Source organism: Stegastes partitus, unplaced genomic scaffold, assembly GCF_000690725.1.
Source record: "Stegastes partitus isolate 25-593 unplaced genomic scaffold, Stegastes_partitus-1.0.2 Scaffold1495, whole genome shotgun sequence".
Taxonomy (NCBI): Eukaryota; Metazoa; Chordata; class Actinopteri; family Pomacentridae; genus Stegastes; species Stegastes partitus.
In genome coordinates, this window is record NW_007579226.1 from 108,787 (window position 1) to 135,723 (window position 26,937).

General features: G+C 39.9%; 1 protein-coding gene across 4 annotated transcripts in view; it reads left to right on the top strand.

Annotated features, from left to right (window-relative positions):
* The window catches only part of LOC103370884 (RNA-binding motif, single-stranded-interacting protein 3-like), a 132,257-nt gene that overhangs the window by 97,751 nt on the left and 7,569 nt on the right, over nucleotides 1-26,937 (top strand). For all 4 annotated transcript variants that reach the window (XM_008300067.1, XM_008300066.1, XM_008300068.1 and 1 more), the window contains 4 exons: nucleotides 7,407-7,513; nucleotides 13,309-13,352; nucleotides 17,244-17,340; nucleotides 21,998-22,048. In XM_008300067.1, coding sequence (XP_008298289.1) covers nucleotides 7,407-7,513; nucleotides 13,309-13,352; nucleotides 17,244-17,340; nucleotides 21,998-22,048 — 299 coding nt within the window. The remainder of the gene's footprint in view (nucleotides 1-7,406; nucleotides 7,514-13,308; nucleotides 13,353-17,243; nucleotides 17,341-21,997; nucleotides 22,049-26,937) is intronic.

Genomic DNA, 26,937 nt, shown 5'->3' on the forward strand with positions numbered 1-26,937 from the left:
TTATTAAAATCAATCCAATGCAAGCATAGCTCCACATACAATAAGAAAACATTTGCAATCCTGCATCTAAGATGTTCCTTAGTGTTACGTAGGTGGTCACACAGCTCAGGACTATCTGAAATGTATTGTAGAGAGTAGGGCGCACTGTGGCTTCACAAGCTCAAAACCCATGGCAGAAACCTGTATTCTCTACACGCATGCCTGAAAATGTTTGTAGATCAGCTGTAGTACCTGGTTGCACCACCAGGTGAAGCCTCTTACTGTTGAGTACGGTAGTGAGCTGAGGAGATGGTTGTTTGGACTATGGGGGGGGGGTTGTGTTAGGAAGCAGAAAGCATTGTGGGAGTAAAGCCAGCTATGGGCACCATGACAAAGACCGTCTGTGATGCTTAATGACCTCCATGCAGGCCAGCATCAACTAGACAGGTGTTTTAATGCCCCAGTGGCATATGTAAGAAAGCCCCCAATGCAGCTGAAATCATATATCTGTTGACTAAAACAGCAACATTTGTACAGGACAAATGTCCATTGTGCTCCGTTGGCAGCCATTTAATTGGTTATTGATCAACACTGTTGCTAAATGTTGATGAAGAAAATTTATGACAACTGTGTGCTTGTGGACGTAAACAAAGGACTTTTTCATGTTCAATTAATTCGATATGGATCAGTTAAATGCATAAATACAGGACTCAGCTACTAAGGATGTACAGCTCGATGTATATCCTGTTACTATACCCTTTTTCTCTCCTCACTTGTGTGGCTCTGTATGGCTCTACATTGATTCATTTCTGTTATGGGGACACTCCACCAAATGTGTGAGATGTGAGAAGACAGTTTTTTTTTATTTTTTGAGACCCCTCAAAGTGCATGCATGGTGCTCTAGTTTACTGTGGTACCTAAGTGAGGATGTTGGGATTTCTCACAGGCCAGTCTGAGACCCCTCCCTCTATTTGCTGAAGCACTTGCAAGAAAAACAGCCTGGAGAAAGAAGGGCAATACTGATGCGCTCGAGGCTCCAAAGATCGATTTGTGCGTGACTTCAGCAATTAACAAGAATTTTTCCTCATTTGATGTGAATTGAATTTCATGTCATCCCTTCCAAGTCGTGTTTGCTTAAAATTAACACCGACCTGAACTATTTGGATTTCCAAATGTTTGACTCAGACAGTGTTAATTACCTTGACATGCCCGAAAGTGAGCCAGTTTAGAGGGCAGATGCAGCCGCATTCAAATTCATAATGAACTCATCACTTTGTGTTACAGTCCTGTAGGAATGAGAGCAGCAGGGGCCAAACGAGCCCCCTTGTGAAATGCAACAGATTGTAGAAATCTAACAGTGAGAGCAAACTGAAGAATTAATATGATGCACCAGCTTCAGCAGCTTTTTCTGAAGGTAATCTTGTCTCTGGATGTTTTGCAGTCGTTGCTGACCCCTAATTGTGTATGTGTGGCGTGTGACTAAGTTCACCTCTGAGGAATAAGTAACTTTCATTATCGTCATTGTCATCATTAGTATTTATAAGTTGTCACGGCGGTAGGAATGAATAGAAAGTGATTTACAGAGTCTATCTGTTGTTTGTGTTTTTTATCGCCCCCAGAAAAATGCTTGATATCACAATTCTGCAACCACCGGCAGGACCTGCAGCTCGTACAATAGTGATATTACACTTTTTTGTTTTTACATTATAGTTACAATGTGATATGAATAAAATGATTTACATTTCTTTGGTTGTTATGGTGTTGCTAGTGGACTGTAGTACTACACACTGGAGTATGTTTAGGGACACCAAGTTAAAGCAATGTTTTGTATACTTCTCTCTACATTTGCAGTGCTATATAAGCCACACATTACTCTATATTAAAAAAAAGAGTCATAGTGATAAAGTGTTTCAGTGAAGAGACTCAACTGACAAAGCTCTATAAGCTGGTTTAATTTTATACGATATGTTTGTCTTTTTGGGAAATTTACAGATTGCAATCCTTTTCCCATTCCTACAAGACAAACATAAGATTTTTTTTTGGAAACACTAACTACATAACGGTGATATAGCTGACCACAGATAAAATTTGGTGTTTCAGTCAGTTATTCAACAAATAAACAATAGATGCAGCATTCCTTTATGGAAAAAAATGTGTCGCTCACAGACATGTTTGACCATTCTTTTATACACAGTTCCTTCAGTAGTAAGATGTTCCAGCATTTTCTTACAGGTACTGCCCGTGTCAAATCCCACAACATTCCAGTGGGCTTTGATGAGGCCATTTCATAACCCCCCCCCCACATTTCTTTTTCACCAATTCAGTGGTGGATTTGCAGTATCATTACCCTGTTTGAAGGCCCACTTCTGGTTCAACTTTCAGACAGATGGCTTTAAAATATCTAAAGTACCCTTTGATATTATGCACAATTCATAGTGGAATCAATGACTGCAAGCTGCCCAGTCCCTGAGGCAGCAAAGCAACCTCAACCTGTAATATTTTCTCGAGGTTTTACTCCCAAAAAGCTGTCTTTGGTTTGTGCAAAATGTCTCTGCAGTTACTGTGAGCAAACAACTCTCTTTGATTCATCTGTCCCGAGCACATTATTTCCCTATACGTTCACTGAATGTACCTCTAGAAGGCTTTTTCCTGACATGCCTCCCATGCAAGTCAGATTAGTGGAATCTTTTTTCCAATTGTGACACCAACACTTGCAAGAGTTACCTGCAGACACTGTGATGAGTTTTGGGGCTTCTCAGAAACTTCTTTTTGCATCAAATGGTCGGCTTTTGGGCTGAGTTTTCTGGGGCGACTAAGTCATTGTCTTACTTTCTCAATGTGACTGCCCAGTTTTTTTTTGTTTTGTCTTATTTAAATTATGAAAGTAACTACTGTCACTATGAAAATGTCATTGTCACTGTTATGTGTCATTTGTTTAAGTGGACCAATTGGATCTGTAGTTTCAAAGACGATAAAGTGTCACTCAAATATGTTGAACAAGTCAACAGTACGTATTTTTTTCACAACTGTCTTTTTGTTGCCTCCATTTTTCCTTCATTCAAGCAAGAATAAAGTTCACACATATTGTAAATCCAAGCTAAGTATATAAAAATTTAGATTTAGAGATAGTTGCTTTATATCAATCTATCTAAACTAACTGAAATAAAATAACAAAATATTATTTTTGCAATCTTGAGCTACAGTTTGAACGCTTCATCTTTTCTGCATTTTATGTGTTATGTTGGAGAAATGTGAAATACCATGACAGTGTAATCTGCCATGACAGATTTGAATAATAATAGGATTAATCTCCAGGTATTCAAGAATGTGGCAACACTGTACCAAAAAAATGACTTATCTATAGAAGAAAGAAACATCTTTCTATGGGACCATTTAATTTCCTGTCCAAGCAAATGTTGGACTCCTGCAGCTGTCGAATTTTGAGCTCCAGATGCACTGAGGCAACCAAAGCATTATAACAATATTGATGTATGTGTTTGTGTAGGCGTGTTTGTGCATGTAAACACTGGCCCATAGCACTTGGCCAGGGTTTAACGTCTGGAACCATTTCACAAGCTCAGATAATAATAAAAAAAATGAAACAACTTACAGCAATGACGTGAATTTTTATGTCTCTGTGGATATATGCTATCAGGGATTCTACAAAGCTGAATACAGGCAGTATCTCTTTTATTGTACCTGCACAGAAAGGTTTCATTGTTATCGTGTTGCATGCTTTGCTTACTGGATGTTAATATGAAGGATACCTTTGAGGTGAATACAGAAAAAGCACACTGAGATCCAAAGATTTAGTCTTTCTTTAGCAGGCAACTGTCACTTCATGAGAAAAGACCTGCATGCATTACTTCGCATTTTGCATAGCTAATTCTAACAATAAATAGCCTCATTTTTTTCATCTCACTCAAGTCCCAAACCACAAACTTTTTTTTTTTCAGTCTGTGTGATAAGGCTCTTGATTAAAAATAACAGATTGAATTCAAACCACAGAGGTATAATTTTCACGCTGATACAAAGACAAACAGTTGTTTCAGATCAGCTGGATTTCTGCTGTCTTTGTGCGCTACTTTAGAGAAGACGTAGACAAGAAAGTGTCCTGACTATAAACCTGACAAGTTGTCAGCTGTCAACAGTTTCTCTGTCTGTCACACCAGTAAAACACATCACAACAGAACACGGAATCAGCCTTTGGGTCTTTATGGAGAGCGCGTCAGTCCTCATGTCACGTATTTTCTTGTGCTTGTGAAGTAGCAGTCGTTTGTCGTCTAATGCACGCGCATCAGTGGACTTCTAACTTGTGAGGGAAGAAATAAATTATTTCGTTCACACTCAGAATGCACTGATTTTTTTTCTTAGAGTATGTGGGAATGATGTGTTAAATGTTTAAGAGTGTTAAAGAAAAAATGAGTGAAAGTCACAGAGGGTGTGAGCGAACTATTTGAGTCCACAAATTATATTTTGCATTTGAATTTTCACTGTATTTTTTCCACCTCTGCATTTGTCTTTACATGTATTCATGACATCAAATAGCAGTGAATGTAAACATCAACACAAGGAATGTTTTTTTTCTTCCTATAGAAATGAAGTATAAAATTGTGCCTTTCAGAAACATTAGATAAATAATTTGTCTGATCTTCTGAGCTCATTTAATAGAATGACCACTAACAGGAATGCACAAAAGATAGTAATCGAATATAGTTTCAGGAATCATATGGTGTTTTAAAGTCCTACACTCAAAAAGAGCTCAAGAAGCATCCAATCAGGCAGTGAGCTGAAAATGCTTTAGAGAAATATTTTTAATAACTCTTGTTTTGCCCAGTTTAAAAAAAAAAAAAAAATCCTGAATTTAAAGAGACATTTTTAACTACATTGTAATTTTGTCTCATTTTCTTTTCAGATGTATATTCACTCTAAAACATCGCAGAGAAAAATGTAAAACACCTATCACCAAACTCTAATTTGACAGGTCAACCACATTCCTGAAAAGAAGACATAATGTAATGCTTTTTAGCAAGATTTGTTATGATGAACTATATTTGGAATTAATAGAGTTATTGTTATTATTATTAATTTTTTAAATCAGTTTTATGTATAAGGTAAATCCTAAGGCTTCCCTTAAATTGGATTTCTGTGTTATTATTGAACTTCTATGTTAAAACTGCACTACTGGGAACCTTTCGCAAAGAGACAAGAGACAAAGAAATGCATCCTGCATTAGTCAGAGGTTTGGATGTATTTCTTTCGTCTGTGTCTTAGAATTGACATCATGGTATCGACTGTCTTTCCCAGGGGATGTTCCATCTAGCATAGGACTGAATATAGTGTATTAAGAATACATTGGATTTAAAACAAAAAGCTATTTATTGAGAATATAGTCTATTGTTATCTTCTTAGAAATCATTTAGAAAACATTGTCGTTTTCTTTTCAGGGGCGTGACCTAGACCTGTCTAATTTGAGTTTGATGAAGGGTGTTTTACATTACCCTCCCATCACCATCAGCAGTAATATATCCAGTGCCACTGTTTGTATTTCTCATGATAAAGCTTTTTTTTTTTTTTTTTTCCCCCCACAGGGTTACTACACAGGAGTTTTGTGGTGGGCATATATACATACATTAGCTAACACACAACTGTTTATTACATGTACTTGGACGGGGCAGAGTGCCTGAGAAAGATGCAACGGATGATAACAGAGGCCTAGATAAAAAGTCAAGTTAAAGCATTTAATGACAAAGTACTCTTAAATGCAGTATAATCACATTGCACCTTTTCTTCTTATGCTTACCTTTGCAGTCCCCGTCTGGGCCCCAGGCAATCCAAAAAAAAAAAAAAAACTCTCATCTTTAAGCTCTAAATGGTTTCCTCTGCTGAGAACACTTCTTCTCATTTTTTCAGTTTACCGAGATGAAGAAACATTTTTCTTGAAGTAGGCGAGATAATTGCGTAGTTTATTTTGGCATTCATAATGTGTGAGTCAGTACCAGCATGATGATATTGCAATTTGTTCATCGCTTTCTGTGTCTTTTAAGAACTCCTTTATTCCTGTGCTACACACAGTGATGAGGATTTGACTCTCTCTGCAGTTTGAAATCATCGCCAGTTAAATAGGACAAGAGTGCCAGCTAATAGCCTCCTTAAAGATGCATCAGTGACTCAAAACATGCCTTGGTGGATGTATTAAAGTAACAAGTAAGAGGCAACGCATAAAAGTAGGTGGCTTATTAAATTTCAGGGTTAAGAGGTGTCTTCATAAAACTGAATCGGGAGATGAACAGAAGACTTGTTGTTGTAACTGTGCTCCATTACTGCAACAGTTTAGCTGCTACGATGATTTGCTGTGCCTCATTATGAATAGAGTTAGAAATCTTTGCCCTTTTTATATTATCTAATTAATTTGTAGACTTTGGTAACTATTGGGCTAATTTACTTTGACCCACATGTTCATTCATTTATTTCTGTCTTCTATCAGACTCTAATCTGTCCAAGTATATGAAACTGAAACCTGCGTACAAATCTGTCTGCAAATAATTAAACTGCAACTGGGAATTAAAATATGCCCTCACATCACAGATCACGTGAGTAGAGTACAATCTGCATAAGCCATCAGATGTCTATCTGAATGTCTTGGTTCATGGTAGGATATTCCTGTTTATTGTGTTTGTGAGGTTTTACTATTACTAAAGCATTTCCAAGAAATAGAAGCCGTTGTTCACGCTCTCTTGCTTTCTAAATGTTTCTAAAGATATGCCTTTAAAATGAAATAAATCGATACAAAAAGCCTTTTTATTCTACAGGATAATCCTCCTCCCTGTCCCACCACTTCCCTCTATTTTAGAAGCCCACAGGGTTTATAAGACAGCCTATTAAGTTGAAGTTAGAGTTTGGTGAACTTTTGTATGCAAGGTCACGCTCAGTTAATCCTATTTGTAATCAAGCCTTTCTTCTTTCTCTGGTCCAGAAAAGGACCATGTTGTCTTTGGAGCAATCACAGTCGCAGTCTGCTGCCTGGAGGTCAAACTGTGTGGAGTTATTTAGCGTATTAAGTATGCCTGTTTGGTTTGCCGTTTGAACCGCGCTCACCATGCTTTGATGATTAGCCCGTGGCTTTGTTTCTACGTCAAGGCCGCTTTTGTGAAAGCATAGTTGTAGCAGTTGTAGAGATTGTCCGATAACTGCTGTTGTTTAGATGTTTGGATTAGGGTTGGAGGAGATAAATGTACGAGCTGAAGTGCCGTTTTCAGGTTCGGCTGATTTATGTGATGCTTTTGTTCAGGCCACGGCGTGACACTCTGTCTTTGGAATGTAACTCTTTACCTAATGTGTGAGATTTCACTTTTTCTTACTATTCGGATGATTAATCCGTTTCTGTATTTGTCCTTGTCTTCCTCTCCGCATGACTCACTCTGTAGCCCCTGCAGAGCCTTTACTGTGCAAGTTTGCTGACGGAGGCCAGAAGAAGAGGCAGACGCAGGTCAAATATCCCCAGAATGGCCGACCGTGGACACGGGAAGGAGAGGTGAGGCTCGAAAATGTATTTAATCATCAAAAAGACTTAGCAGTACCCATCATTAAAGATTCCCTTTACCAACCACAGCAGTTTCCCCCCCTCTTCATAAAACAGTGGAAAAGGGAAATTTGAAGACAAGAACCAATGTGTTTGTTACAACATAATCCTTTTTACCCCCTGCCACTATGAAAGAAAACAACATAGAATTGTTCCTCAGGCAGAACTGTGCAGACAATTTTGAAATTAAATCAACTGCAGGCTCTCATATTTCACAATCAGAATTAGTACATCAAGTCCACTGAGTGGGTTTGTAAGAGGAAATGGTAAAGTTAACAAAACCAGACGAGCTTTTATAGTCACAAGTGCGACTACACAATATCCACAAACGTCTTTTAAACTGTTTCCTACTCGGCTTTCTAGCCAAAGGGTACAGCAGTCTTATCATAATAGTCAGAGCAATGAGAGAGAATTGTTATTGCACATAGTACAATAGTCTGCACTGCCTCCTAGGAAATGGTACCCGTATGCTTCATAGAAAGCATAATAAGACATTTTTCATTATTTTAAATATCAGCTGATAATGCCTTTGACAACAGTTTCTTTTCCACATTTTACAACAGAGTTTAAAATCAGAAAAGCTTGACAGGCCCCCCTGCGGGATCATTATCAGCTTTCATTTCCAGTAACGTACTGTAGGCTGAATTAGAGATGCTGCTGACAGTATGAAAGCTGGCGTATATAAAGGTTGTTAAATTCAAAATATAAGGTTTCTGCAAGACCCCAATGCCAAGTTGTTTTTGCTTTTGTTGAAACTCCCACCTCCAGTCTGTCATCTTCTGAAGAAATGAAACCTTGTACAGAGGATTGAAAGCAGATTGACTGTTGCACAATGCAGAGAGTTCAGAAGTTTTTAGTGTCAATACCAAAGCTTTAATTTACAGAACAAGGGAAAGTGAATAATAATGTCACCACCCACACACTGAGTGCAGCTTTTCCGCAGTTTCCCAATATTCACATCACATGGAGGCTGGGAAAGAGCAGGGTGGTGAAGTGTAATGAAATGAAATAAGGCTGAAACTGTGCACTGCAACAAGAGCCGCCACGACAAAAAAACAGAATGCTGCAGTGTGTGTGTGTTTGACCTTCGTGTGTGTCTGAGTGTAGCAGGCCCAGATTGCGGTTTTAATTTATATTTATAAGAGCAAACAGTGACGCATCACATCAGGGCTTCCATGGCATCAGGCGTCCAGGCGTCAGTGATTCTTCTTTTGTGCCCTGTTGTCAGCATTTGTAAATTGTCAGTTGGATGTGAAATAAATGATCAGTGCTTTCAGTGAGACTCCTCGCACATTTGTCAGTGGCATAAGTCCTGACAAGCCTCACTTGGCCCTGAAGCATCTCTTCAGAGGTTTGTGCTCTGGTCGGAGCCAGGTCTCCGAGTCCAGGCTGACTAATAGAGACATCTGGCCGTGGAGATGCTTTGAGGTGCCTCACTGCACCCTCACACTCAGTCAACCGATCTTAATCTCCCAGAACCCCTTACTCCTAAATGAGTCTGGCCTTGGGACAATGACATGAGCACATGTTACACACACAATCACTCATGGAGCGGTTGTTCAGAGAAACACACACAGCATGCAGTGTGCTCGTTTTTAGATTTAGGAAAGTTGTAGGACGAGCTACAAACATCCAAACGCTTCACAGAACTCATCTCCAGCTCTGTCTCAGAAATCCTTTTTGCTGCAAAGGACAATTTAATAGATGTGCAGGAAAACAGCACTGAATATACGTTTTCTCAAGGTGAACATTTCTTCTATATGTGTTATGCTGTTTTACCTTCTCTAAATCAAATGTTTGTAGAAAGGCTGGTATGGAAATGAACCCCGAGCTTTGGAATTATTAATTTTTAGCACTTCTCATTTCCCCCAGTCCTGGCAAGACACAGTGTTTGGGGAAAAAACCAAACATCGTGGTAGAGTTCAGCATCAGGGCACCCTTTCAACTCATGTGCCAATTTGGAGAGAAGAGTCTTGGGTGGAATATAGAACAAGTACAAATGACTTGGGTAAGACTGCAGATAGAGGAGGAGCAGTGATAGAGGGAAACATAGAGATGGAGAAAAAATAAAGCCTGGAGAATGAAAACTCTATTGTTTCTGTAAGTTTGTTCTAAAATTGCCAAAAGGCGGCGAGTGGATGAAGAGCTTATTCAGTGTTGAGCAAAGAGAAGTACAGTCTCATTCATTTGAAAATGATAGAGGAAGTGAGACAGAAAACGTTGAAAGGGAAAAGTGTCACTTAATAAGAAAAGCTTGGCTTATTAGCAACATTTAATGCAGAGGAAGAAGGACATAGAGAATAAACATTTTGCTCTGATGCTGAAATAATGCGGCTGCTATATAAAACCTCATGCTGTTCAGATATACCGAGTAGGGTAGTAATAACTGAGCCCTGTAGCAGCTGGAGATTGATATAGGAAAATTACAGTGTGGCGTCCACTTGTGGTTCCATCAGCACCGCTTCCTGCATTTGAGATGTCACGGTGTATCATGAGCTGAAAACTATTGTGTGTACACTTAAAACATTATAGTTTGCATTCATTTGTTGGTGAAATTTACACAACATATCAACATGGGATATTCAATCCAAGGTGTAATCAAAATTTTTGACTCATTCGGCTGCCCAACACAATGGTTTCATTCTCTCAACAATGGAAATAAAACATTGTTTGGAAAGTTTGTCGCCACTGTGGCCAAAGTTCTGTTGTCTCTCTGTCCAGTTCATGCCAAACCAGCACAATAGTGTTAGAGTCTGCACATTGTCTTGGTCTGCCATCATTTGACGCCCACTGTTTTGATCTTGTCCTCTGTCATCAGCTATAGGATGAACCTCTGAGCAAGCCATCTTTAATTATTTGTCTTTTTCTTAGATTTCTATTAACAATATACAATACTACTCCCTACAGTACAGTGTTGTGTAATAATGCATCTGAGGGTCAGGTAACACAGTTGTAAAGCCCCTTTCAGACATACAATCCTTTCCATTAATCTGATGGAATCTGAATATGTCAGCTTCACCAAGGTTACATTTCAATAACAGTTGTAACTCTGCTAAATTGGACTAAGTCACACTTACATATCACTTACAACATGACACCAGTCCCAACTGCATGTTGTCGCTTTAGTACATGCACAACCAACATACTTGGAGTTGTGTGAAGTGATTAGGGGAAGGCTTTTTCTACTTTACAATACCAATTTTGTTCCAAAATTATGACAGAGAACACACAGTGTGCATGCCAAAATCAAAGAAACATATTTCTCATTTAATTTTACATGTATTCCAAACTGTGATAAAGAAGAAGAAGCTTTATTGTCACTGTGCAAGAGATACAACAGTATTCCATTTGGCATCATCTTTGCAGCAGCTAATAAGGTCACAGTCTAAGAAAAAAAGTTAAAAGGTGATATAAATAATGAAATCGCTCTAAAATATAAGAAAAATACTGTTAAAAATGCAAAAGAACATTTGTTGGAATGAATTCGTAAACTAGGAGTGTCATGGTTCCTGCAGCAGTCTCTTCACAGCCATGGGGACAAAAGCTGAGTTTTAAAGAGAGAGACAGTTAAAGGTCACATTAATGAGATTTACCAATAATTAATGTCATCGGAGTTTTGACAAAAGCCACAGGAGCTCAAGCTCACCCTGTTGTTTCCAGCCATTTATTACAGTTCTTGATTTGCAGCATCAAACAGCTGCAGGATCCATATGAATGTCTTAAAAGCGAGCAAGAGAGCTGTGCGCATTCATGCATGTGCCACAGCAATAACTACAGTCGTGACTCGATAGTCTGACACTTCATATAAAGCCTTCTTTTATGTCGGATAGCAAGGCTGTCGGATTGTAAAGACAGAGGTCAAGATACAAGGAGGGCTTGATGCTTGATGGGTCATTTGTTGTTGTTGTTAATATTCATTGTTTATAGTTGTTATAATAACTAGTAGGGCTGGTCCGAATAGCACTTTCTGGGCTCAATTACTGATGAATATCAGAATATTCGGCTCAGTCAGGCGGCCACTTCCACCCCGAGGGAGCGCTCCGATGGGGTGGAAGTGACCGGAACGCACAGGCAGTACTTGACTGCTGATGCTGGTTTAGTTAGCAGTCGCCTTCTGTGGAAACAGAAGACAATCACCGCCACCATCCGTGTTTACTTCCGTAAACACTGAGCACGCTCGCTGCGTGTGACGTCGATGTGTCCTCTTCTGCGCATGCGGGACACTTTTGGGTCGTATGAAGTTCACACAGCAGATCACATACAAGTCGCATTTAATTGGAAATGTGAACGTACTCGCAAAAAAATTGGATTTCACAAAAAAATCCGAATTGAGCATTAAGTCCTGCAGTCTGAACGTAGACGATCTGTTGGATTGTTAAGTCAGAAAATACACTGTTATCCTTATTTGTGACAGAAAATGTCATGTCGGAGTCGGAATCCAAGGCTGTCGGTATGTTAAGGCTATTTTTAAAGGGTTCTGTTCGTTTTTCCTAAAAACCTGTCGGATAGCAAGGTTTTTGTTAAGGTACAGATTATCGAGGCACGACTGTACTTGTAATTATAGATTATCCTGACATGGATACAGAATCAATCGAGATTGAATGGCAAATCACACTTTGTACTTTTTTGCCCATATTACACAGGCGAGCTGCACACAATTTATAATCTGCAGTTAAATCATTTGTGACATCTTTTGTTTATTAGGAAAAATATCACATACATACTGTGACGCTCTCCATCACTCTTGTGAGTAATCTGAATGAAGAAATGATAAACATTGATGTAAAAGTGACCTTTGTGAAAAAAAAAGCTGAAAAATTGAGAGCGTCTTAATTTTTTTCTTTTCTTTTTTAAAATCAGCAACCTGCATTCTATGCAATAGCTGCCAATGCTCTCTTAACTTTAAACATGTTCAGTTTGAGCAGAGTTAGCACCTCGATTTATACCACCCAGTGTAGATTTATGTCTCCCTCCATGTGCATCTTTAAGTGTACCGTGTGAATCTATTCCACTTTTAAATATCCTTTAATGTTGTAGAATGTTTCTGAGCAGCAGCATTTAGCACATTGCATTTAAAAAACGGTGTTTGGGGCATTTAAGTTTAGTAATGTTTTCTTTGTTTTAGTAAAGTCATCCTCTTTGATAACACTTCTTCTTATTAGTGTTTATTTTTACATTGCTAAGGATCATCTTGTTAAATAAGCTCTGCAGTTATTTGTTCTTTCTAATATGCACGGCTGTGTTCTACTTCAATTTCTATTTGCAAACAGCTTGTAAATAAACTTGACATTTGAAAGCATTTTTTTCTTTTTTAAAAAATTAAAGGCCAAAAAAAAAAAATGGCTGAGAAATCATCTGTCTTTGTAGTTTGTCTTCTGGCGACTAAAACACTAAGTTAATTAAACTAAAAACGTATTCTGTTGTTACGTCCTTACCATGCAATACCCACTCACACCAACTTGTCCATGCCTGTGTGCTTTTTGTGCAGGTCTTGCACTCACTTGTGTATATCAGTGAAATTTTAGTGAAATCTTGTCTTTTTTTTTTTTTTCTTTCCCTCTCCACTGTATCTCCTTCTCTCAGTTCATTACATACAAGTGAATCAGATTGGATGGATGTCACTTTACAAATTATAGTTTATACATCAAAGTACAAAAAAATGAAGAGAATAAAGAGAGATGATTGAAAAGACATCTGAAGTATGTTAATTTTTTGTTGTATGTTTCCCTCTTTCTCTCTCTCCCCAGAGCGGTATGGCGTTGACGTACGATCCGACAGCGATGCAGAATGGGTAGGTGGAAAGTTTCCCTCTCAGATTTACAAACTGGGTCTATAACTTTAGACGTCTGCAAAGTTTACTTTTGATTACACAAGAAAACCTGGAAGGATGAACACACACATCACTCAGCCATCAGCACTGATATGCACAAGAGCTCTTGCATGCAAATGAGGAAGCCACACATTTGCGCAGGTACTCAAACTGACACGCAACGCGCAGGTCGTGAACGCACACACGCATTGACTACACATGAAAATGAGCTTTTTAGCTATACATGGTTTGTATTGTGCATTGTCCCTGCTAAATAAACAATAATTGGATGCACTCTATCTGGCTCTCGCCCTCATTCTCACATCTGACTGATGCAGATGGAGCATTTATTTATGCACCTATGCATACAAGCTGTCAGACATGTAGGTTTTGATTGCAGACAGGGAAGATGGGCGGTGTTGCAGTGCCGCTGTAAGACTTTCGTCAGCCAAGGCTATCTGCAGTGCTTCCAAACTGAATGCAGAAAGCAGAGTGTCTGCCTGTTTCAGGGGGAAATTGGAGATCGGTCCTGTCTGCTAGGAATGCTGCTGGTGATGCGATCCCTGGAGATGCTTCCCTCTCTGCTCTGCGTTCCTCATCTCATCAGTCCTCCTTCCTTTTTGTATCCCTACTTTCCCAATTATCACAACAGGATCCACATTTTACCTGCTGCCTTTACATTCTTCATCTCATCTTCAAACCGGTCTTCTTTGGATTGTCTGACCTTGTACGCTAAATTATCTTTTAGCCCTTTTTGACTTGTTCTTTTCTTCCACGCGTTGTTTTTTTTTTTTGTTGGGGGTTTTTTTTTTTTTTTTTTCTTTTCTTCCACGCGTTGTTTTTTTTTTTTTCTCTCGATCCTTTCTTCTTCTCATTCCTGCTCTTTTTTTTTTTTTTCTCTCGATCCTTTCTTCTTCTCATTCCTGCTCTCTATTTCCAAGCAGCTGCTTCACTTTCGGTCATCTCTGATGTCTTTTTTGTATGTGTGCGTGTTCGTGCATACATAAATGCATGCTCACACGCGAGCATCTGTGCGCCTCCGGTGTTTAAGCCCTTTCCGACCTCTCTTCCGAGGTCATCGGAGCTCCTTCCGGCAAGGCACTAAATGACTGCGAAATGCTAATGCAGCTAATTAGGGAGGCGAAAAGCAGGGAGGAAAGGGGGTTGAATAAAAATGGAGGGCCGAGCTGGGTCAAGAGGAGGGCAAAGGCAAAAATAAAGTCAGCCCAAGGAGAGAGGAAGGGTACGAATCAATTACAGGTTTGCTAGTCTCTCCAAGCTTGAGGACAGCTGGTTTTTTAGGGTTCGCTGCCAGTCTGATGCTATCGGAGACATGTGTCCCTACCGGCCAGACTCCTCTGGCACATAGCCTGTCCTCTGTTTTATCAGGGAGATATAACATTCACTTTCTCATTGTCTCTTTTCTCTCAATCTCCTACCTCCTATCTGGTCTATTTGCTGTCCTCTTGTTTCTCCATCCATCTCTCTCTTTCTCCCTGCCTCTGTTTTTACCTCTCTGTCTCTGTATCTATACGTCCTCTCATTCCGTCTCTCCTGCCCACACACTCATATACATTTTAACATGCTCCCCCACATTTCTCCGCTGAAAAGTCACTGAGGTCAGCACTAAATCATTCACTAATTTTTCAGGGCAAACTCCTGACAGGGCATTTAGATCACCACCAGGGATTCACAGAGGTTTTAAATTCAATCCTGTTGTAATGTTCTGTTCGCAATTACATGTTTAGTGCATTGTTTAAACAGCCGCGCTGGAGTCCCCATTGACAGCGCGCTGCTCAGGGCTAATAGCCTCCATCAATAACCTTGGATCTGTCCTCTGCCTACTACTTTCCTCTCTCAATACACATCACTCTAATGAAAAATACAATAAACACAATCAGAGAGCCATATTGAATAACCCGGCTGCTTTCTCTCATTTGTATTCATCAGTGACAGTAATACAGTATCTCTAATGCAAGTCATACATTAATTGTACAGTCAAAAAGATGGATCTATACCACTGCATTATCAGCCAGAGTTTTTTTTTTTTCTCATAATGATCACTTTGACAAACAAGTACCAGTTTGTTATCCAGCTTAGATCCATCTTTGTTTGTCCAAACCTTTCAACTTCATGTTGGGTTTATGGTTAAATACACAGCCAAAAAAAGGACATACTAATGGAGAACATTTGCATAACTGACCAGCAGTTTCCTTGTGTGCAGTATATACAAGGACACTTATGGAGATGTTCAAGGTAAACCAGAGTTGAAGATGCATGGGGGGGGATTAAACTAAATCTATGCCTCTTCAAAGAGTTGGGTAAGTGGGATGAGCTAGTGTCACCTAAGACACCTAAGGTAGAAAACAGTCAACCTGCACCTGAACTAGAGCTGAACCTGCTGCTAATTAGTAAGATTTCTTTGTCTGGCTTCACACAGGTGAACCACATTGTATTGTAGACAAGTAGAAAGTGGCAACTGAAGCAATATCCTTTATGTACAATTACTACTTAGCTTTCAGTGCACCAAGTAGAGCATACAAATCCAACAGGGAGGCTGCATGTCTGTGTGAAGCACAATCACACTCTGCAGCTTATCACAGTCAGTTGGAAACCAGCTGCATGCATATGGCCTGGACTGCAATAGTTTAAAAATATCTGAGGGTTTGCATCTTGCAGCCGAGGTTCAAAAACTGCTCGTGCCATCGCTGACCGAACAAATGTAATGTGAAACAGAAAGTGCAATAACAGAACAGGTGGGCACCTCAGGAACCCATTTCACCCTTGAAATGAGTTGTGTGCCGGTGTCACAGTGCAGTAGCACCAATCCCATTTTCCTGTCTTTGGCTGGTTGCTGAGCCACACCATAATCTCTGTACATTGTATATAATATACATCCTAATGAAAAAGACACAGAAAACAAATAACATTTGTGGTTGTAGTTTCATGTAACCTTTAAACTAACAGTGTGGGGGTTTTTTTTTTGTATTTTTCTTCCCCAATTAAAAAACACATGATTAGTGGCGAGGACCTTTTCATACAATCATGGCTGTGTTAGAGATAGACAGGGGAGGGCTTCTCTCGCTGTCTCTGTCCCTCTCTTTTCCCTCCTCTTGCTTGCTCCATTATTCAGTCAACAGACATTTTGGGATCGATCGGGCACAGCAACACGGCCTGGCGGATGAAACATGTCCTCTCTAGGTACACAATGATAAATAAAGCACTGCGAGCCACAGCATTCTACCGCTGCAGGGTTGAGGGGGGTGAAATGAAAACAAAACGGAAAAAAAAACAAAAAAAAACAGATGGAGCAAAATCAGAAGGGCAAACAAAGGTATAGGTGGAGAAGTAAACAGAGTATAAAATGCAGATGTTACAGATGCAGCCTTCTCTGGAAAGTGGGCTTTTGCGTAGGTGGGAACATAAAGGGCAATATTGAAATATTTCACCCACTCACACATTAAGGTGATAATTCATTATTATGCATAGCAGTGGAGCAGACTCCTTTGTAACATGATGTGCACTCCGGTGCAGTGTCAAGTCTCATTCTAAGATGTCTTTGATGGTGTGGCACAGAGTGAAGCTGCAATATTTATTGTTTCCATGACAGCCTTGATGATGTCTGATCCATTTTGTCAGCGGTATCTTGAAGTGTGGTGGGTAGTTGAAAACGAGGAGAAGCAAAAGGCTCATTTTCACCTTTCCACGTGGAGAGCTAAAGCTCTATGTGCAGGGAAGCATCTTCTTGACTGATATATTTATGTAAATACAATATCTATTTTTAACATATTCCTGGTTCAGTTTTAACCCTCCTTCTGTAAGTCTGGTGATATAGATGTCAAAAGTGAAGCTGTTCTTTATATGCGTCTGTAGGTTCTACTCTTCGCCGTACAGCATCTCCACCAACCGGATGATTGCTCAGACGTCAATCACACCCTTCATTGCTGCCTCTCCTGTCTCCACATATCAGGTAGGTGGATCCTCTCAGAATATTGATGGGTTAAACGAAGGCCAGCGTTTGCCCCGCTGTTGTACTTTCCATGTCCGCAAGTGCGTGAGTGTACGTGAGGGTCTGCGAGGGTTCGCGTAGAATAAATTTTGTCATCTCCTGAAACCAAGTGTCTGCACAGACCTTTTTGCAGATGTCTGGTTGAAGGCCAAAAAATACTGCAAGGACAATAATGCGCATGCCCTGCCAAAGTGTGCACGTGTAGAAAATGCAAATGCCAACCTACAGTGCATGTATGGAATGGAGTCCTCCCAGCGCACTAGAAAGTTGTAATAGTAGTGACTACACTTTAATGTATCCCCAGCTGGCCATATGTGCATCTGCAAGGGAGTATAATTAAGGCTTGAGCTTTGAGGGCACGCCAAGGACTTTATCATTGCTCCAGAAATTGACAGGAGCATCCTGAAAAGTGTCGGACAAGTTACTCGACAACAGCAATCAATGACTCATTATGCATCATTTACTTAAAAAGTGACTTTGTTATTTAGCTGCTCAGAAAAGGTAATGCGTCACATTACTCCTTACTTCCTCCACACTTACACCGACTGTCTTACATTTAATGCATGTAGAGACAGAAAACAAAACGTTCTAGTTTAGCAAGAAAGTAGGATTTAACTTCTACATTTAACATTTAGCATCTAGATAAAACTAAGGATCTCCTAAATGTACAGGTATCTGACCCGATATCAGCTGCTATCAACACACCATCTAGCATTAACTAACTCCAGTTAACACAGAAAACAAGTTGACAAAATGTCAAAGAAACAGCAGAGTATTTCAATTTACTGTATAGTTCCAAATTAATTCTGAAAATAGTAATCACGTTACAGAGCTATTAGAGCAATGTATTTCTGCCCAACAGTTATCTTAAAGGTCAGTTCAATGAAGCTTCTGTACTGTCTAATAAATGATAGATATGGGTTTAGATGAATAACTTTACAGCTAAAGCAATAATTTGTCATGTTTTAAATTCAAGATACTTTTGGAAATTGTTAATTGCAAATGCATTACAGAGCACACATGCTCCTGACTTGGCAAACTTGCTGGCCAGCCATCAGATTTAGCAAAGCAGCCAATGTTCTTCAGTAGATACACAGTTCTTACATGACGTCCAGTGGTCATGCAGTGACACCTGATAGCATTCTGTTAGCACCTGCCATGCGAAAAATAGAACCATCTTAGTGTAGCAGTTCAAAGCTTGTGATTTTGAGGTGTAAACCTGATGATTTTGTGCATAATTTATCTACATGTTTATTTATAAAGTATTCTGTTATAGTGTTTGCACAAGTAAACTTCATTTCAAAATGTCAGAAAGCTTGTTAAGCCCTTTACTGGTTATTAGGGACCAAAATATGCTATCTTAGTAGCGCACTTGGAATGAAACTGGAATGCCTTTGCATGTGAACATCCGATTCAGGTTTCAGAGTGGCACCAATTACCTGAGGAGCTGCAGCTTCTGTCATTGATATACAGTAGCTATGGTAAAGCATCTCACTTTCTGAGCAAAAATGAAACTGTGAACATATATACATGATGATTTAGAAGAGATAATAGAGACCCATTCAAGTGTTTAAAGGCCAGTTAACAGGATGCCAGTTTCCCACCGTGCACAGTGGAACAAGTCAGGTCAGCAGTCACAATTTAATTAATTAAAGAATAATGGCTACAGGAATGTCAGATAGCAATTTCAAAATTGTGTTGTGTTTGTGTTTGCTAACATTGCAGGTGCCTGAACAGATCGCGTGCACTCATGAGTAACCAGGATGCCAATATTTATCATGTGTATAGAGGGATATGCATGACCAGATTTCTCTGTGTTTCATGTAAATCCTAAATAAGCCTCATAACTGGAATACTCATGTCCATGTAAACACACTTATTGTTAGTTCTGGTCTTTTCCTGGGATTTGCTCTCAGAAAGAAAGCCTTAGAATAACAGTGGCTTCATCTTGAATGAAGTTAACATCTCAGTGATCCTACACCAGAGCTGAGCTATTGAAATATTATTAATATTTCAAATCAGTCCCCTCCACAGCAGCATACTTTGAATTTATTCTTGACTTTAGAATTAGATTAAATGAGCAATTTCTGCTGTTGTCCAAGTGTAATTGTTGCATGTACAGAAAGCAAGTGAAGGTTGTCATTCCTCAAGATACAGAAATAGAGTTATCAGCTCTTACCATTCAAGACCATTCTTAGTCTAGCAATGATAAAATACAGGTTTATGTTGCAGCACTCCTCCCATTGATCTTTCATTCTTAGTCACAAATGCTTCTTTTATCTCTCTGTTCCCATGTGCCGCGTCCTCCCTTTTCCACATTCACAAACCATACCAAGTCAAGTCAAAACTGCTTGGCAATATAGCTGCAGTTCTTTGAGAGCCTTACTCAGTAATTGATCCTCAGTTTGTCAAACACATAGATTTTAAAACAAACTGCAGTCCTCCCCCACAGGTTTTCACTAGCATGAGATACTGCTGTAAATGAGAGAGACAAATGGAAAGACACACCTTCAGCAGTGCAGAATTCACAGTCACATCCTGCTTTCTGAGGAAAACAAAGGAAGAAATTAACATGTCTTGAATTACTTAGCACCCAACACACAGATGTAGGCAAGCAAACAGACATGTATGTGCACACCGATCAGCAACACCATTAAAACTAGATCAATCCTGATCTGATGTCAAAGATCAGGATTGGCTTTATTGAGCACCAACCCAAGCCCGATCCTTTGTGTGCGTCTGCTGTTACACGGTTGTACCTCATTGGCAGCTTTTGGGATCAATATAACAATAACATGGAGTGATTACAGTGGTCATTTGTCCTGTGCTCATCTTGCTTTTTGTAATCAGCAGACACATTATATAGGCTGCAAAAGCAACATGATTATTGTTGACTCTTTGAATTTACAATATCCTAGTTAGCCTGAGCTCAACATCAAATACATGAGCTCTTGCCAGCAGTTATTGAGCATCACAGAAATCCTTTTTCTTGGTGGCCTGTTGTAGCTAATCCCCCCAAAATGCCCTCTGGTTAGTTCAAGTGAACCCTCTTTAGGTCACTAAAGTATTAAACAGTAAGATGTTCTACCTGTTCTACCAAAGCAACACACATTTAAGGATAATTTTAAAAAGAAGCAGGGATTTTCCCGAGATGGCAACAAAGCCAAATAGAATACAAAGAGAGTGATTGAATTTATTGTGTTGGATGAGCAGCACATTACTGTGGTAGAGAATACAAGTTTTTTGGTGTTACTTTGTGCTAGTAAAGCCATGGCTCTCTCAAAATTATATTTCAGACAGTGTCCTACTGGAGCTTTGTATCAAAGTTCGTGACCACCTACATAACCTTAAGGAACAGCTTGGGTGCAGATTTTTTCCCCCCATGCATTGCAGAGCTATTCAGCCATCAATCATCTACACTGGATTAATTTTAATAACTTTAATTTACTTGAAGTGTGTATTGCCTAGGAAAACGATATCAGATTGGAACTCTGTGTCAGCAGATACTCAATATTCAGTGATTCAGATCGGGGTCAAAATAAGTCGATTAGGACGTCCCTAATTAAAACCACCTGCCTAATATTGTTTAGGTTCTCGTCGTACTGCCAAATCAGCTCTGACCCGTCGATGCAGAGACACTGAACCTCTGAGAGTGCCCTGCGCTGTCTGACACTGTGGATTGTAGCCTGCATGGACTGGACTTGGAAAGTCAACATCTTTGGGCTCTTGGCTGAGTTCCTCGAGCTGTTCCTGAGCAGTTTTTACAATGTGGTTGAGCGTGTTTTCCTGCTGGCAGAGGCTCCTGATGTGGGGGGCTATGCTTGATCTGGAACACTGTTTAGGTGCTTGATACATATCAAAGTAACATCGACATGAATGCCCCAGCAGAACGTTGCAGTGTATCCAGAGGATCAACGTCAGTGGTTTTAATGTTGTGGCTGATTGCTGTATAATTGCTACACACTATACATGCATCCCATATCTCACATATAACAAAGGGACCTTCAGGGACTTGTTTCTCCTCATGTTAGGGTTGAGCAGTCCTTAGCAGGACAAGATAAAAGTAGTGATTTGTGGCCAAGACAGGCTTTGATGATGAAACCCTCACTACGAAGGCAGTAATTGTTAGACTGTTTTGCTCTCTGTGGTCTTCATATCCTCTTATAATTACAACATAACATACAGTATAGTGGACCCTCAGTTACTGCTGTAATATTCTTTAAGACATGCTGCCGTAGGGACTGAGGCTCTGAAATGGGCTTGTAAAGACTTGAGCTAATGATTAATTTTCTTTCTTCTCTTCTTTGGTTTTTTCATTTTCACTCCCTTCCTGTCATTCTGTCTTCCAATTGTCCTCCTTTATGCTCTCTCTTCCTCAATTCTTTACCCACTTATAACTATCTTCTTTTTGATCTTCCCTTTCCTCTCATCTCTTCCTGACCTCCCTTCTGCATCCTCCTACTCATGCCCATCCCCTCCTTCTTTAATTACTTTATTTTCCTTGTCCTTCCCTTTGTCCTACTCTCCATCGCTCTTCTTTCTATTTACTTCGTCATCTCTGATCTTTTTGTCGTCACCTCTGCCTCGGCTTTCTCTTCTCCTCCTTTATTCTTCATAGGTCCAGAGTACATCTTGGATGCCACATCAACAGTATGTTATGCAACCTACAGTAAGTTTTTGAACCAGCCTTTCCTTTGTTTTTTGCGTCATGTGTTAGCATTTCCCAGTGGAGTCATTTTCTCCTTTCTTCAACCCTTTTCACTAACTCCTTTTTTTAAAAATAAAACATCCCTGCCTGCCATCTCTGGGTGTAAGCAAGTGTCAGTATTTGCTCCTTGTGTTTCTTCTTAGTGTAATAATTTGAAAACTTGTAAAGTGTGTTCATTAGGTCCTGGTGTGAATGTCAGTGTCTGTATTTATGGAACAAAGACAGATGCACTGAATGCTTCTGAAATTCCTGTTGTAACAGCATTTATTGTAATCCATGTTTTTTCTCTGGTCAAATTAATCTTTAGTTTATTAGAGTTGAAAATCATACTGATGGCACTGACAATAGGACTCTAGCAAATCCTTAAAGAATGAATCACTAGGATTGCAAAAAGCCAAGCAATAAAATGATATTCAAATTTCCAGCAAGTACATTTTATAAGAGCCAAACCTCAGTCAGACCAGTAAAAAAAAAAATGTAGCCCTACATCTCAGCCCTTCTCTGCTGAATCAGCCTGTGAATGGCCTCCCCAAAGCAGCTCAGGACCTCAGGGAAGCTGGCAGTAAAATCTGTAACAAAAGGCTGCTCCCTGCTGGTCTGAAATGAAACTGCAAGATACAAAAAAAAGAGAAAAAAAAAAGGGCCTCCACAAAGGCAGTGTTTAGCATATTATGGATATTAATGTGAGTTTAAACATGTAGCTGCTGATTAGACTTATAGCTATTGACATAGATGTACCAATACTTAACAATAAAATCCAATTGAGAAATAGAAAAATCTATGCTTGGTGTCTGACAGGAGACATCAGCATGTCTGTTAGTTTTTAGTTACAGCGTAACAAGCACAAACACACACACACACACACACACACACACACACATCCTTTCACACACACATAACTTTGAAATGTAAGTGGTAAAACACACCCGTATCTATATCCACATGTCCAGTCACATATACAGTGTCGACTCTGAGTGTAGGTGTACAGTCAATACGCACTATAAACCTACACTCACCCACCAGCTCTGTCCTCTGTTCTCATACTCTCTGAAAGACAAACGTAACCTTGATGCAAACTTCAAGGTTTTTTACTTCCTTTTATCCCGAGACTGTATACAGCTATAGGAAACAAGCGATGGAGCCCACACAGGGCTTCTCTCTAATGCAAAGCCTGCACTGAAGTCGGTAACTGCTTCTAGCAAACAGTATAAAATCTCTACACCTTCATCCAGAGTGCCGTATTTAATTAGCGGAAGAAGTGACGTACGGTGTTGCTCTGTCTGGCCTCAGCAGTTCAATCCTGCTCACAAGTTGATTACTTCTCACTGCAGCGGGGCCAGTGGATTAGAAAATCATAGGCAGAGTAGATTCATGTTACAGTAACCTTGAAAGTGCTTCAGATGAAAATAAACTTTAATCACCTCTTAAACATTTATTCAGTAATAGTTCACAGTTCCCTTATCAGTCATTTTTACATTAACTCTAAAAAAAATGTTATAGCCTGTAAAAGGAGCATTTAACGTTTACACCCAAGGGTTTTAATTGCACACCTGTCCTGAAAGTGCCCCATCGCTCTGTCAATCAGGAAGTGAAGGAGTTAATCAAGAAAAGTGCACAACACAGTAGGAATTTTAGTGATCGTGACCGTAAAGGCTGGCAAAGCCTTCAGTCACAGTACATTATGTCGACAGCTATGACATCCTATGATGACACTGTCTCCTTCCAGTGTTTCTCTAATGGAGGAATACTTCAGGCTCCTGTTGTATCTGTGTTTTTCTAGAAAATAAAGTCAGATTCACCTACCAAGAGACAATAGTCAAGACAGATATTATCATTGAGATTTCTATCATGTTGGCGAGTTGGTTTCCTGCCAGCGTCGACATTTTATACCTGTAAAATTCAGTTATGCGCCATTGAAATTGTCAGCTGCAGGGGTGGTTAAAGATAGAGGCAGCACAGATACGGTACATCAGCCATGCACTGAGGAATTCTAACGAACACAGCAGTTAAACATGTTCAAAATTCTGTCGCTCCCTCTCTGTTGTTCTCTCTTCCTATCTGTTTTCCTCTTTGTGTCTATCTGGCAAATCCTAAACACATTCTGTTGTCATATCTGATTAAAATTATGTCTGTGAGAGAGGATAATACCCGTCTGTAAATGTGTTTTCAAACAAATGTCCCATCTAATTATTTGGCAGGCCGCTTGATATGACTTCCTAAGACTTGGGACAAGACAGAGAGAGAGAGAGGGAGAGAGAACGATAGCAGAGAAGAGAGAATGAGGGTTTGGAGAAAGAGAAAATAGATAAATAAGAGAACTCTGGATTTGACAGAGGAAGGACAGGGGAGAGAAGCTGGTGCAGGGAAAGGAGAGGAAAGAAGGGATTACAAAGAATAAATCAAGAACAAAGCAGAGAAAACAACTGCTGCAAAAGCATGTCTGGGCTGTGTGCGCCTGTTCCCCAGCCTTGTCTCTGCATAGTCAAAATCCCTGTTAGACAACAAAGGCGAAGGCTAGTCATTGTATTTCCTGGATACAGAAAAGCTTGGCAAATTAAAGCTGCATCAGGGAGGGAGACTGAGAGAGAGACACAGTGGCTTAATTCTGTTCCTATGGCAGCAGAGGCTTCCTCTCTGCTGTACCGCAGTTAATAACTGGTAACTTTGATTAATGGTGTGCACTCACTGACACATTTAGGTTGACGCACACGTGCACGGCACTGCTAATCACTCAGTCAACAGTCCGTCATGGAGCTGGAGGTTTACACGCCTGTGACACCACATGCATTACTGACAAATATAAATAGACTCAGAGTTGCTAAAGAATTTAAGGACTCTTATTAAAAGGTTAAAATGAGAGAGCTAAAAACAGCACTACGAGTTTTTTTTCAGGGCTCAGGAATAAAGCTCCACATACATAGACTCAAATAACTGTATTTACGCACAGACACAGGCGCAACCACACACTCTCTCAGACTAATTCAGACACACTCGCATTAAACACACCTATACACACAGCGAAGTGCCTTAAGGATGTGTGTTTCCGAGCCTTGGTGGAATGCCCAGATTACTTGAACTCCCTGTCTTTACATCTTAATTAGTGAGAGGATGTCTTTGTGCATAATTACTCACAAATCCCCCTACAGGAAATGAATGCATTACCCTAACCGTGCATAGCAAGAAAGACAAGGAAGGCAGCTTATTGGGGAGGGCTGTAATAAGACATCCGAAGAATTGGGATTTCAGATCTTCCTGAGTTAAATTGCCATGTTAAACCCATTTGAGGAGACAAAGGGGGTGAAGAATGCACTGAAAGAAAGCACAGTTCAGTACATATGAGCCTGCGTGTAGTGCAAGACACACGTTTTTTTTTTTTTTTCTTTGTTTCTTTTTATTAAAATTCTGAGATCCTGTGTGTGCAGAACTGTCACCCGTGTGCATGCCCGCGGGTGCATGTTTAGAGAGTGCAGCCGTGCAGTACTTGTGTTTTTGCTCTGTGTAGTCCTGTAGAATCTCATGCGCTTTTGAGCGCAAATAAATAAATAGATAAATAAATAAAGCCAAGACACAAACAGGGTGTGGCTTCAGTACAGAAAATCAAGTTGTCGAATAATACAAACAGCTGCACTTCAGAGCACACTACCTAAGAGAGAACAAATGATGCCGCTCCGCATTCTTTGCATGCTCACATACACAGAGCTGCTGTCAGAAAAAAGCAGCAGTTAGTGGGTTTCTCAATAAATGGGTGTCATTATCACTAATACGGTGTATTTGATGCTGCACAGTGCCTGCAGCATTCAGCTAGTCGGCTTCACTTCTCTAATGGAAAAGTGACAGGAAAAGACAGGAAGGAGAGGAAGAGCGAGTTCAAAGTTGAGGCAGATTTTGTGTTTTTTTTTTTTTTCCTTCTCCTGTCCTCAGGCAAAAGATAACTGTCTGTCTTGTGTACTCATTTACTGCTTAGCCCAGGAAAATGATGCACTGAAAACATGAGGACGTACGCTCACTCTACAACATATAATTATACTCGTCACATACCAACTACTGCATGGCATCTGCATACAGACCAATGCAGAGGTAGTAAATGCAACACTTGTACAGCTATAAATCGGAGCAGACAGTTAGCCATCGTGGGTTTCCTTTTTCTTTATGCGGCTTTCTCTCTGCATGGAAACCTGCTGTGAGATTGGATTAAGTGAGAGAAAGAGTAGAGGAGGATAAGAAGTCATTAAAAGGGAGAACGTATTATTTAGATGGATGAAAAGCTGGGGTATTAGCTAGATTCTGGCTGGTACATTTACCTGCCTGAGCCAAAGCTTTGTGTGGGTTTGTGGGTATATCTGTTGATGCTTCTATGTGTGGATGCTTCCATGTGTTTATGTGTGCGTATATATCTATGTATATATATATATACAGTGTGTGTGTGTGTCTGTGTCTGTGTGTGTGCGTGCATATAGATGTATCGCTCATTCACTTGTGATGCTGAGGACAGTGTTTACAAAGCGTTTCTGCTGCTTTGTTCTTCAAACTGATCTCCCTGTGAAGACAGCAGTCAGGAGAAGGAACACTGCACCACTGTTCAACAGGGCTCAACTTTGACTTTTTAAAGTACTTGTTTTTTAGAAAAGTAAATGTGCCTTTCACTTGTCCAGGCACAAAAGCCTCTTTTTGGATAAAAATGAAGTGTAACCTTATAGTAAAACAATATTTGTTTTGCTTCTATGCCAATTCTAGCAGCTATTTTGCATTCTACACTGAGCTCCATGAAGTAGCACCGAGAGGTGTATTTCTGAACTTATTTTTTAATTATTTGTCAGTGAGAAATTTCATGCTGCAAGGTGGCTCGGTGG